The 13755-nt window shown below is 35.1% G+C and overlaps 1 protein-coding gene across 6 annotated transcripts in view; it reads right to left on the bottom strand.

Annotated features, from left to right (window-relative positions):
* ITSN1 (intersectin 1) overlaps window positions 1-13755 on the bottom strand; it is a 136610-nt gene that overhangs the window by 58902 nt on the left and 63953 nt on the right. For all 6 annotated transcript variants that reach the window (XM_055702617.1, XM_055702616.1, XM_055702619.1 and 3 more), the window contains 3 exons: window positions 10699-10786; window positions 10385-10524; window positions 721-845 (listed from right to left, as the gene is read on the bottom strand). In XM_055702617.1, the coding sequence (XP_055558592.1) occupies window positions 721-845; window positions 10385-10524; window positions 10699-10786 (353 nt within the window). The remainder of the gene's footprint in view (window positions 1-720; window positions 846-10384; window positions 10525-10698; window positions 10787-13755) is intronic.

Here is a 13755-nt window from a genome sequence, read left to right as displayed (position 1 = left end):
CCTTGTTTTGGTTTTGCCTGAAATGTAAAAATTAACTTAACTCACCAAACAGTAACACAGGCTATCTATTTACTTCAGGTCACAGTCCATGTAATGTTATAACCAATAATTTAAAACCTCTTGTTCTCAGGCCTTTGTTTTCATCTCTTGACCCACATCTGTCTACATTAAGAGTTTAAAACCCCCACAGTTACTAAAAATAAAATCAAACAGCTACTGATTTTCAGATGTCAGAACAGAACTGGTCGCTAGCCTATATGCCACTCATTTTACATAAATATATTATAAATATACATAGAAAACAAATTTCCAAGTGTGTAGCAGGAAAACATTAGCTCTGTATTTTATGTTAATATAAAAGAGATAGTTAATTGCAGAGTTCAAGACCCTCTCGAGCTGTAGCATCACACTACACATTTACGTAACTGCTGAAATCTGTATGTATCACTGACAAGTAACAGTGACGGATGGATACAGAAGCTCATTTCCAGAGCACACTTCTCATTCAAGGATAAGTCAAGAGATTCCCTGAGCTTTAAAAGAGATCACCTGCACTGAAATGAAACTTGGTCTAGGTCTTGGGTATTCTTCCCATTTAGTGATATACTGTTTGAGATGAGATTATGCTCCTAGGAATGCAAAGTTTATTTTACCTGTTTGCAAAATGCTCTGCACTCTAACACATCTACAGAAAGGGCTTAAATTAAAGCAGTTTGTTACCTTTGAGCTTCTTTTTGCTTTTCCAGTTCTACTGTCTTCCTTTCTTGTTCCTTCTGTTTCAGCCTCTCAGCTTCCAAGTTCTTTTGCTTCTGTAGCTGCTGTTTGTTATGTATTTCTCTCAACTCCTACAGAAAAGAGTAAAATATGTGTAAACATTTATATGTGAATCATAACTAATGGTCCCAGATGTTTCATTGTGAAGTAACAAAACTTGCAAATGGTTAGGCATCTCTGTTCAAACTTACAGTATTGCCAAATGCACTGGCAGACCTTTAAGGTAGATTTCAAAGGGCTACAAAGCACTTAATGTTTTCCTATTTTTATTCATATAACCTGACATGTTAAAGGGTTAAGAAACAAGAAAGCCTTTTTTAAATGGGACTCTAAAAAATTGACAAGAGTTTGAGAAAGCTTAATCTGGAAAGTCCCTTATATTTAAGTTGTTTGCTGGTTTGTAAAATTCATTTATTGAATTCCATACAAAAATCTGCTTTCTGAGCTGCTTGTAATAGCAACTGTTTCAGTTAATGGGTTTTATTTCGCAATTAATGGAGATCTACGAAAGAATCTTCAGCATTGTTTTATATACCCAAGAGACTGAATTACTTATGCAATGTCTTTGGGATGAATCGTGGCACAGAGAGTATTCATCCATATACAAATAATTTTCCTCTAACTGGAAGGGCATTGCCTGAAACATTTAGAATACAATAAAACCATGATCTTTTACTCAAGATTTGTTTTCTGCTTAGCATCTATTAAAAAAATACAAATTTTATCCAGAATCTATTTGCATGACCTAGAGTTGTGTGTCTGAACTCCTCAGATTTACAAGGGGGAAAAAAGTACAGCTTCACCTATGCCAACTGAAATTTTTCATTGAAAATAGTTCACTTCAAAAAAAAAAAATCAATACATTTTAATGCAAATATAGTACAAAAACATGTAGAAAAAGCTTGCAGCAGGAAACTCTTTCTAAATCCACATCTTAATAATGTCTACTTTTACTGAACTATGTTGTGACATATCATGCACATTTGTTTATCTTGGTATCCTTAAAAACTTTATCTTAATTTGTTCAGGGATTGAAACAATTAATCCTGAAAGTATTTGAATAGTTTTTCAGAAATTCACATCTATAAATTAGCCAGATGACGATTTCATGTAACTATCTTCATACACTGACAGAAACATACAAAATTGCACAAAAGAAAAAGAAAAAACCTAAATATCAAGTGATTCAAATGGCCAAAATGAGAAAAGTTTCAGTAAGTTAATTTCACAACATTATTAGCAACTTCTTAGCTATAGTTTCGTAAAAGTTGAAAGTTAATACTTGTTTATTTACAGACTGTACTTGCACTGTGTCTAAAAATTTTAGTTAGTGGAAGAAATACATGCATTAGTGCTGAACAACTGCACACTGTGCAATATCAAATTTCAAGACATCAAAATAACTACATTATGAAGAGGAGTAGCACGTGGCCTTGCAAGGTATTAAAAACATTTCTGATATATGGATGAAAGTTGGGAAAAAACTTAAATTGTGTCCTAGCTCTCATTCTCATTTAATAAATGATCATCAATTTTAAATTCAATGAAAACCAAATTCAACATAATTAAAAGAGATAATCAGTTCTTATACAAGTTTTAATTAAAACTCTGCTAAGGCCATGAAAGTCACTGAAATACAGAGATAATTTGAGCAAGACCATATTTCCATAGTCACATTAAAGCTTAGCAGATAGTTAGGATCTAGAATGGATATTAGAGAATGTAAAATAAACTACTCTTGCATAATTACCAGAATTATTCAGGCAGGATATTGCCTTTGGGAAAATTTTTAAACCCTGATGCCCATGGTTGTAAACATTCATACATAGCCTTATTTTGGTGTAATGAAAAGGGCTACTATAAAGGAAATATATTAGCAATATCAAACATAATGGGGTTTTAGCAGCTGGCCCATAAAGAACAACGAAAATAAAGGTATCAGAAGATTGCAGTGAACACACAGTTGGTTAACTGCACCTGGAGCTAGAGGTGACCTCTGACATGACTATAAATTTCTGAAGTGCTAACTAGAGTGAACAGTCATTTCCAATAAATGTATGTTGTTAATTCAGCTTCTTTAATGTTGTTACATTTGTAATATATTAAGGTACAAAGGATTTGACCCTCGTTCCAAATTGACTTCTATGGGGGAACCACAGTCCCCATCTTTTCTACACGATCACCTGAACCCTTATTTATATCAAAAAATACATAGAAGTGCAAAGGACAAATATACAACCATAAGAACATTAGCAGTGGAGTGATTAACAAGCACTCATCTGAAAGGACATAGGTTATAGAATGGCACAGTTGAAAGCAGTTTTCCCCCTGGCCAACAGTATTACAAATCTTTTTAGATTGCAGAAATCCATAAAACTAAGTATCTACAAAGTTTTGGAAGCTCAAAATACTGCTTCTGTGAAATATCAAGTATCTTGACTAGCATTAATGATTTTTAACAAGCAGTTTCTCTTTTCTGGCTAAAAGGACTGCTATCCAAAACACAGGTTTCTGACTCCTATGTTTAGTTCAGCTTTAGCACAGGCTTCCATCTAGAAATCCTTAGTTGTTCTACTTGCTTTAGCTGTCATTCACATTTATGTCCCCTCCTGTCACTTTACTTTGTATGCCAAGAAGCTCAGATTCTGAGTCCTGGCCAATAAAAACTCTTGCTATTGAACAGAGACACCTGGGATAGTCAAGCATTTTTAATAAGGCAACACTGAAGATAACCTGTTATTACTTGCAAAATCTTAAGCTATTTAGACAACAGTGCTTTTCAGGTTTGTTTCTTCTTCCCCTTTGCATATTTATCCCAAACCCTGTTGTTCGAGCAGTTAAACAGAAAAAATCAATAGGCAAAGAAAGAGGAACCAAAACCTTTTAAGAGTACGAAGCTTATCATAGTTAAACAACCACCCCCCTCCCCAATAAATCTCAAAGCTTTAAAGTGAGACAACCCAGACGCAAGTATCTGAGCTCAGTTTACTTTTTAACAAGAAATTTGTAAACTAGAAAGAGTGATTCCGTTCATCTATATACGCAGAATCAGGAGGAATCTACACCTAATTCACAATATTGCTACGCCGCCCCCTTCAGCAAAACTTCCTGAATTTGCAAATACAGAAAAACAAATTACAACTTGCAAGACATCTGTGCAGCAAACATTTACTTCCACTAGAAGTCCAGCTACAAGGCTAGCTCCAACTTTGTATTTTAATTGTAGTTTAGCCATTTAAGTTTATCTCACTGCTAAATGTACGATACATGCCGCTTTTATGGCCAATAGGTAACTGGGGAAGGTGCAGCTATGAGCCGTGCCTCCATGTCTGTCTGAAGCAAGTAGTTTCTTATTCTGAGTACATATAGCAGGACCATCAACTGCTGCATCACAGCAGTTAAGTGCTGCTGCCAACTTTAGTCCAAATAATAAAATTTTGTTTGCTTATTTTGCCATTTATATAGTTGCTCAGCTACACTAGTATCTCAAGGAACATTTTAATAATTATTTAAGTTTTCCATAGACATTTTAACACATTATCCCCTCCCAGCTAAGCCAATGTGCTAGTTCAGTATTTTGTGAAAAGATTTTTTTCTGTGACATACATTCTGTAACAGTTAAGAAAATCCAACCTAGTTTATAATCCCAGCATTAGGTGGAATATTTTTGGAGATTAAAAAATGCAATATATATCCTTCTTTGCATTAGCTAGGAGGAAATAAAGATTTGATCTGTGTCTCATGCAAAAGGGAGATGCTCTGTTGCTTTGCCAAGTACCAGTGGGTGGATGGGGGAGAAAGAATCAGCATGTCCCACAGCACTACAGGACACCAGTTGTACAAAATTATAGTAACACTTCAACAGTCAACAGAAAGAAACGTTCGCCAGCTGAATATTCAGCACAGTCCTACACTCATCCTTTACAGACACAAGCAACTTAAGAGCTGTACAAATCATATATTATAACTCCAAAGACATAACAATGCTTTTCTTGTTTCTGGTGTGCAGGACAAAGCATGACTTCTTACCTTAACACTAGAGAGAAATTGTTACCTTTCCACTTAATTCACAAACAGACTAACAAGTATAATTTTGAGATGTTACAATAGCCACATTTAGGTACCCACATAATATTGAATACGAATTAAAATAGGAGTTTCATACAGCAGAGTAATATTCACTATATACAGACAAGTCATATCGCTATGAAAACCTTAACACTAGAAATGTAGTTGTTTCAGCCCAAATTTTGCCTTTTGACAGAAAGACAATAGAACTTAGGATACTTGAGGGATTACAATACAAGGTTTCCATTAAATCTTCTTCCCTTGAGACAAACTAGAGCACTTGATCCCAGAGGGAAGAACCCTACAGTTCTGTGCTCACTGAGGCTTTCCCACAGCAATACTCTCCTATGTCATTCCCCAACTCCCAAAGCACCTGCTTTGTCCTTGACAGTTTCTCCTTTCACCCTGTATTATAGCTATGGGGGCTTTGATAAAGGGAATATATTGTCATCTCTCTCATACCTGGAATCACAAATTACAGTGCTGTGTAGGAACACTTAACGTGAAAGTGTTTTCTTTTTAAAAATTCAGAACACCATGACCAAAATAAGCAATTAACTTAAAATCTTGAGGTTTCAGATAAGCAAAAGACAAAAATAACTAACTAGTACCTTGTCCAAGTTGCAATTCAAGGCACACTCCTCATCTAGGCAGTAAGGATTAGATAAAGAATCAAATTATAAGCTCTTCCCTTTAATTCTGTTTTAGTGCTAGCACCTCTTATTAATTACTAGCTTAGTTAAACACTGCACACTCATCTGTTTATGGTAAAGTGAAGCACATAACTGGAGGAGGTTCATCACTCAGATTGAGACAGTTGTGTACTGCCTGAGTATGGCATGGAGACCTTTAGAAAGGAGTCTAAGTAGTTGACGCAGCCCAGGAGAACTGCCAGGCACTGCAGCATTGCATCTTCCATTGCCACTGACTGGAAGAAAGAAACGCTCAAATGTAAACAGGCATTCATATGCAAGACTTGTCCAGTGCACACTGACTAGACAGGGACTGACAACAACTGGAACATGACACAAAATGTAAAACATTTTTAAGAACTTGATTCTCCTTGTTCATCACTTTTTCCAAGCACTGAGAATAGCGTCTCAGCAAGACTAATGGATTTCAGAAACAGTATTATTCATTCTCTTTTCCTGTGCAATAACACAGATAAGCTCTAAATATTTAATTTTTCTATGATATATGAAATTATTATTTGCTTTTTGGAGAAAAAAACTGTATTAAAAATTACTATTGTTTTATTTGACAGTGTGTGATGACTGACCTTTGTAACATTTAAATATAAATTCACACTGAATATAAAAAGAATTTGTAAAGGTAAATTATAGTAGGACTATAGGTATACAAACAGGAAACCTAATATAAAGCCTTCTATTCTACAGAATTATTCTATGAAATAGAGAAAAAGAAAAAAGTGCCCAGTTACATTTTACAAATATCTGTATCAATTTTAACTATTAGATTTCTAGGCTAGAATTTTTAAAGAGTAATGGAAGTTAAGACTCTTTCAACCTAATTCAGGACACAAAAATGTGGCTTACCTTTCAACCTTGTTACAAACTCAGTCACTTACTGTACAGCCAAATACAGCACAACCCACAAGACTATTATCTTCTCTGATAAAATGCCTCAATTCTGATTTAAAAGGATATCTGACCAGCTGCAGGCTAAGGTGCCTATTTCTCTGACTAACAAGTATTAAAAAGTTTCCTGAAACTACCCGTTTTGAAAAATTAATAACATTTTGTACTCCAAAAAGTTTTCGAAAGGAATCCAATTCTAAGAACATTTCCAACTCTTGAAATGTTAACTTCAAACAAAAGTAACTGAAGTACTTGAGCTCCAATGGACTAATCAGAAGAATTTTAAATCAGTTGTTTTGGAGGGATAACAAAAGATTCAGGGGGGAAAAAAAATTCATTTATCTCTCTAATCACTCATATATGCTATTAAGACACAAAGCAAAGATGAGGAAATTTAACACTTATTTTAAGTACTCACTGCAGAACATAAAAATATAATATGTAGGCAAATGCAGTGCAATCCACTGGATACTACTACACTGTTAACAAGCTGACCTGTAACCTAAACCATATTGGAATATTAGGTAAACCTTATGGTCTCATCAAAGAAAAGGCACACTAGATAATAGTGAAATTGTTCATTTTATCTTGTACTATCACAGCATATTTCTGTATTCAGTATCAGTAGATCAAGTGTAGCCTATTTCAAGAGAATGAATCAGAAATATAGTTTTGCAACAGAGTTTTGCAAAATTTAAGGATATACTCACATAAGAAATAATCTAATCAACATTCATAGCCAATAAGGAATAAATCTCAGCAATGATAACAAAAGGTTATAATTTAATGTTGCCGTTAACTTCACGGTCTCTTAAACATTTCATCAGAACTACTTTGGCATATACCTTATACTCGAGAGAGCAGTATCTTACATATTTAAAGTTTTGGTTATTTTTTCTGTTAAATTAAGCATTTTGACTAAGTAAAGACATGTATTAGTCCCTCTCTCCACAGGAAATAAATGCAAAATGTTGTAAGATCATATATATCTAAAGAGTATTTAGATATGCTTTTTTTCCCCCCCTTGGGAGTTCACAAACAGTAACACATCATTCTGCTTCTTGTTCAGAAGCTAGTTGTACTGCAGAAGATGAGGCAAGCACCAGTGCTGCTCCATCACTCGTCAGAGAACAAAAGCTGCACAAGACAGTGTCAATTATGGTGCTGCCATCCTAGCAGCCACCTCACCAAATGTCCATCTCTCAGTAGACTGAAGCACCAAGTAACAGCAGACCACCATAAAAATACTACCTATCAGTTTTAAACTGATAAGCAGTTAAAAAAAAAAAGCAGTTAAAATGAAAGGATAATTTTGAAACAGCCCTGATTAAAAATGGAGGTTTTAATGTATCTATTTAATAAAAATACATTTTAAATATAAATATTTCTGTATTTCCCATCTTTACATATTTTCTCTTACTTTACAAGATAAGAAGCCTTTAACATATTTAGAGCACAGATGTGGTGGAATTTTTGATGCATTATTTGAAAAGTATCACACTTAAATGTGAGCATTATACAGTTGACTGATAATTACACAAATTGCAAGGTACTGTAGCACCAAATGAGCCTGCTGTATTTATGCACCCAGTTACTAATAAGTAAACAAAAAGTTCTTCTGTTAATTGGGGAAGCTATTAATTTAGCAAGTATTTATAAGCCATTTTCTACCTATCGCAAACATGACAGTCATCTTTCCAGTGGCAGTTCCTCAAAGTTGTCTCAGATTTTTTATTTTTTAGGTAAAAGTACCTTAGAGTTACGCAAGTTCCTAGATGATTTTGTTTTGAGCATTATTACCTAAGAGATAGGTGTGTTCTGCCTTGGTTTAAGAACAGAACTTCCACTTCACACAAACCCTAAGAAAACCATGAGTCTCAGGAAAGCTTTCACTAGCTTTGTGCATAGTCTCATATGCAAAATATTCTAAGAGCTTTCTCCAAAAGAATAAGTCATTAAATCACTGCTGCACACACAGCACCTTCTAAGAAGTTTCTCTGGCACTTGGGAGTACTACAATCATTTCATGCTGAGTCCACAAAAAGGTATATAGGCTTTCATAGATATTTAAATCTAGTATTAAAACCATCCAGGCCCCTCAAAATACATCTTTCACATCTAGTGAAACTACAAAAGGGAGAAAATATAACTCTCTTTGAATTAAGCTCCCACCTCTCAATTTCAGTAGCACAACTGCACTGCCCCTCTTAAACTCATCTCTTGCAAGAAAACTGCAGCAAGGCAAAAACACCAACATACACCAACAAAAAGTGGTCTTCCTATTAAGCACCACTCGTACACATTATGAAATGAAGTGCACAATATCCAAAAGCCAAACGAAGCTTGCTGAAGTCTTCCCAAAGAACTGTCTACATAACTACTTGTCAGCATTTAAAGTGGTAAGTCTAAACACTTAAGATTTGAAAACAGAAATCAATTTTCCCATTAAACTGCAAAACAGTTTATAATTAGCCAAGGTATTCTTGGACAGATAGCAGACATTTGATAAATTGATGTCTTTGTTTAATATGGATCTTCAATTTTTAATTATCATTAGCTTATTTGTTAAGTCAAGTCCTTCAATATTTAAAATACTGGATTTTTTTTGGTTTGGGGTTGCTTTTTTTGTGACTGTGACAGTACTAAGATTATTCATCCCTCTGCCCACTTATAAACTGTTTAGGTCATTTATGATCAAACTGAATGCTGACAATTTTAGAATTAAATAACCTTTATTCATATTTATCTGCAAAACACTTCAAAAAGACTCAATTTTAAAAACAAAAAAAAGACAAATACAAAAAAAAGCACCCAAAAAGCACGATTTGTTAATGTGTCCAAAAAGTGTGTGTATATATATATATTAAAAAAAAAGGTAAACCATTCTGTTTTCTTTTACATTAAATTGTGCACATTTTGTTTGTCTTGTGTCTCTTATAACTCTGCAGAGGTTCTCCCCTTCCTACTTCCCTGCCTAAGATACTGAGAGTCATCTTTGAATTGGCACTGAAACAGGTAGTATGGTCTACAACTTTTCAGTCTTCCTATAATTATTATTAACTTTGATATTAAAACAAGCTATTCATTAGTTAACTTCAAACACACCTTCTATTCTAAAGCAGAAAATAGTTTATCTAATTTCAAAACAACTACAGAAATATTAACGTATCTATCATAGTTCTTTTCCTTCTAAATACTTGTAGTTCATTTTATTATACGTTGTGGGAAATGGAGTATTTTTCTCGTCAGCTTTCAGGAGAAACCATCAGTTGAATCATCAGATGAAGTACCTTAACATTAGAATATTTTATGAAAAAATGAACGCTATTAGAAGTTTGTTAACTGAAGACTGATTTATAACTTCTCTCTAAAGAACACTTCCTCTACTCACTTGTGCAATTTCTGTCATTTTCTTGTCCAGAAATAAACAACAAATCACATTGTTTTAACAAAAGACTGATCAATAAAGCATGAAACCACAAACAACAGACAACTACATTCAGGAACAAGTATAAGCTTACAAAAAGCAGATAAAAATTCTGTGTGTCAGCAGAAAATCAAGTCTCTCTAACAAAGATTTCAATCTGAAGTACTGATTCCAGCAGATTTGTTGACCTGCTATAGGCTTGCACTTCCTTGATGCAAAAGGGCAGAAACTGGCAATTTCATATCACGGATCCGGAATCAGAGCTCAAATCTATTCTTGCATAGATTCTGCAGATGAAGTTGATTCAAACTCTGAGTTCGGATGCCAAGTAGTACCTTCTTAAAAAAAATATTAAAAAAACCCAACAAAAAACCCCAAACCACCTCCCAAGAAAGAGATTTGAGAACATTCCCAAAACTGACATTCTAAATCAATCATTCTGGTTTTTTCCTCATAATCAAATTAAAAAATAATTAACTGAACATTTAGAAGAAATGGTTAAAAAGTCTAGGATTACCTTCAGTTGATTATTGAAAATATCAATTTCCTGAAGTTTAGCTCTGGTTTCTTTTTCTACTTCATCTAGCTGGTCTCGAAGTTGTTGACGTGCTAGTTCCTTGGCTTCTAAGGCTCTTTTGATGGTAAGAAGAGAGTCTCCTGTTTTAAAACATATTGTCAAATAAGTATTGCTATACACAGAGAATTTCAGGTCAGAGAAAGCAACATTTTTCAACGTGCATCTTGCAAAACAAAAAAAGAAATTACACGGTACACTGTGCAATGCAGTATCATGTCCTATACAAACTCAGACATATACAAAAACAGACTTACTGTGCAAACTGTTCTGTTGAACTTGCTTTAGCTGATCATTAAGCAATTGCTTTTCTGGAATCAACCTCCCAAGCATCTGCTGAGATTCCTGAACAGAGGACATGGAGGAGAGAGAAAACAAGAAACAGACAGAAAGGTGAGGAATGACTTTAGCTATAAGACCTCTCATTGTCATTTCTTCTGAAATGAGTCTTTACTTTTTCTCCCACTGAATTATGTATTATTGCTATTATTCAAGCATTATCTGTGTGATACTACCACTCAGACATCGTTCTCTGCCAGTACAAAAAAAACAGCATATAAAATTTAAGCATATTACTTAAGAATTGATCCTCATTGAATACGTAACTTGGCTTGGAATTACTTGAAATTCAGGGCAAAAAGACAAGGATAGATTTCAGGAAACATTAAAAAAGCACTTATTATCTGTTTAAATCTTATTTTAATAAATGAATATTATCTTTGATCAGGAATAGAAAGACAAATATTTGAAGTTTATATAAATAAAAGAAAATAAAGGCTTTCACTGTGAAGGAATATATTATGGACAAATGCTATGCAACACAAGCTCTGCTAGATGAAAATACATGATCTCTTGATTTAGCACTCTTGAAAGAGGATTATGATCTCTCTCAGTTTCAACACAGTCATAAGATTGTATACTGATATATTGCAGGAGACCCTGCAGATGACAAATTCCTCCTTGGGTGGATTTTATCTATCTATCTATCTATCTATCTATCTAACATAATCCTTGCTCATTCTGGAGGAGTGCTACTTCATACACCTTTTCAGAAGCCTTGACCTCCAGCTTGAAGTTGTCAAAACATAATATAGAGGCATGAGGAGAAACAGCTTATTTTATAAAAGCCACCTAAGTGTCAACATCCTGTCTTTCAGACAAACTAAGTAATTTATTTCGGCAGTTGTCTTGAATTGCAGGCTTTTGAGGAACCAACCACCTGACAATTTCCACTTGTCATGAAGGACTGCAAATGACATAATATAAGCCTAAGAATAAATATCACCTAATCACTTAATTTCAGAGTAAGTGCCATGAAAATTTTTAAATTTTTGTTACAAGAACACATGGTTGACCATACTGATGTGACTTCATAGCTGTCCCACTTTACTCATGGCAGCTTTTGATTGGGCCTCTGCGGTGGACAGCTCAGATCTTATGCAGTCATCTTATCAATCACCGGAAACTACTGTAATCTCATTATGGTCCGGAAAACATACTTAGATAGCAAAGCAGAGTCAATGACTTTATGATTTCACAAAGTATAAGATAAACTACGTAACTCCTAATACTCAAACGCACGTGTCCCTCACTGTTCAGATGCATTGCCTATAGCATCAGCAGATCTCTTCCAGCCCTTCAAGCATATCGTGAAGGCCAGATACTCCTACCATGGGACTATATTCCCCACTAGAACCAAATGAGAAACAGCGATATATAATGCACCATTTTCCAAATCATCTGCTTGAGGGGGCTTGCCTCCTTAACAACAACCACCATTACCATGTGCTTCAGCTAAGTGCAAAACACTTTCGCTTCCACCACATGCTTCCACCCAAATACCTGCATGCCCCACATGCCATAGTTTGCGATGAAAAATATAAACAGTATTATTAAATTAGTATAGCACATGGGCATTGTGGAAATAAAGTTTTCAAGTAGTACAACCCAAGAAAGGTGGCATCTAGTAGACTAAATGTATTGATAGATAAACTTCTAGAGAAAGAGGAAAGGAAATCACCTTTCAAGACACAAGGATATCAAAATTGTGTAACATAGGACATTTCAGCATGGAATGTAATCCTAACCTTAGTTGTTTATTTTTGAAGGTCAGAATACTTCTAAGCTCCAGATAACGCAATCTTAATAGACAGAATAGTTTGGAGAGTATTTAAGGACAGAGAATGACAAGGGATCGTGATGGTCAAGTTCTGTTTCCTGAAAGCACAGGCAGCCAAGTAATAAGCATCTATTCCAGAGCATCCACAACATGCTTTTCCACATCCTTTAGTTGTACTGAAGAAACAGATGGAAGAAATTAATGGCATCACTAACACTGCATGCAACAAGAAATTTCCAAGAACTGAATAATGTCCCATATAGCAGTAGAAGGCAAACAAAGCAATCAAAAAGCAGTTCCTGTCAATCTAACAAGGGAAAGTTATCTTCTGATCCTATGCTGTGAGCAAGAGGGCATATGAGAAACTGAGATACCACTATATGTCTTAAGCCTCTGCCACATACCCTGCTTTCAGTGCTTCAGAGGAAAGCCAAATTACTAGGGAGCCAAAGTGTTCATCAAGGAGGCAAATAATGTGCTGGTAACTAGCAGAAGCCCTGTAGACATTATAATACAGTTCAGGTGTTTGGAAGGCAGGATGTTTCCAAACATCCCTGGAAATACCACTCTACTAGATATCACGGATTCATATAGCTAGCACAAATTTTCTTCACTCAGGATTAATTGTTATATAAATTTCTTCCACAATTTTAATCAAACTCCATCCTGAAACCAATTAACAAGTTGAAGAATAATTACTCCTTTGAATTAACTCATCTTTTCATAGCAAGTGTCAGATGTATTAAAGTAAGATATTTCTAAGTGAAGATATATCGTCCTACAAAGATAATGGACAATACTGATGTCCTCGTTTCAGCTGGGACAGAGTTGATTTTCTTCTCAGTAGCTGGTGCAGTGCTGTGTTTGGGATTTGGTGTGAGAACAATGTTGATAGCACACGGATGTTTTTGGTTGTTACTGGGTGATGTCTATATTAAATCAAGGACTTTTCATTTCTCAGGCCCTGCCAGCGAGAGGGCTGGAGGGGCACAAGAAACTGGGAGGGGACACAGGACAGGTGACCCAAACCAGCCAAAGGGATATTCCATATGACATCATGCTGAGTATATAAGCTGGGGGAAGAAGGAGGAAGGGGGGAACATCTGGCCTTATGGCGTTTGTCTTCCCAAGTAACCGTTATGCGTCATGGAGCCCAGCTTTCCTGGGGATGGCCAAACACCTGCCTGCCCTTGGG

The sequence above is a fragment of the Falco cherrug genome, chromosome 2, assembly GCF_023634085.1.
Source record: "Falco cherrug isolate bFalChe1 chromosome 2, bFalChe1.pri, whole genome shotgun sequence".
Taxonomy (NCBI): domain Eukaryota; kingdom Metazoa; phylum Chordata; class Aves; order Falconiformes; family Falconidae; genus Falco; species Falco cherrug.
Note: the sequence above shows the minus strand (reverse complement) of the source record. Positions and strands in the feature narration are given on the sequence as shown.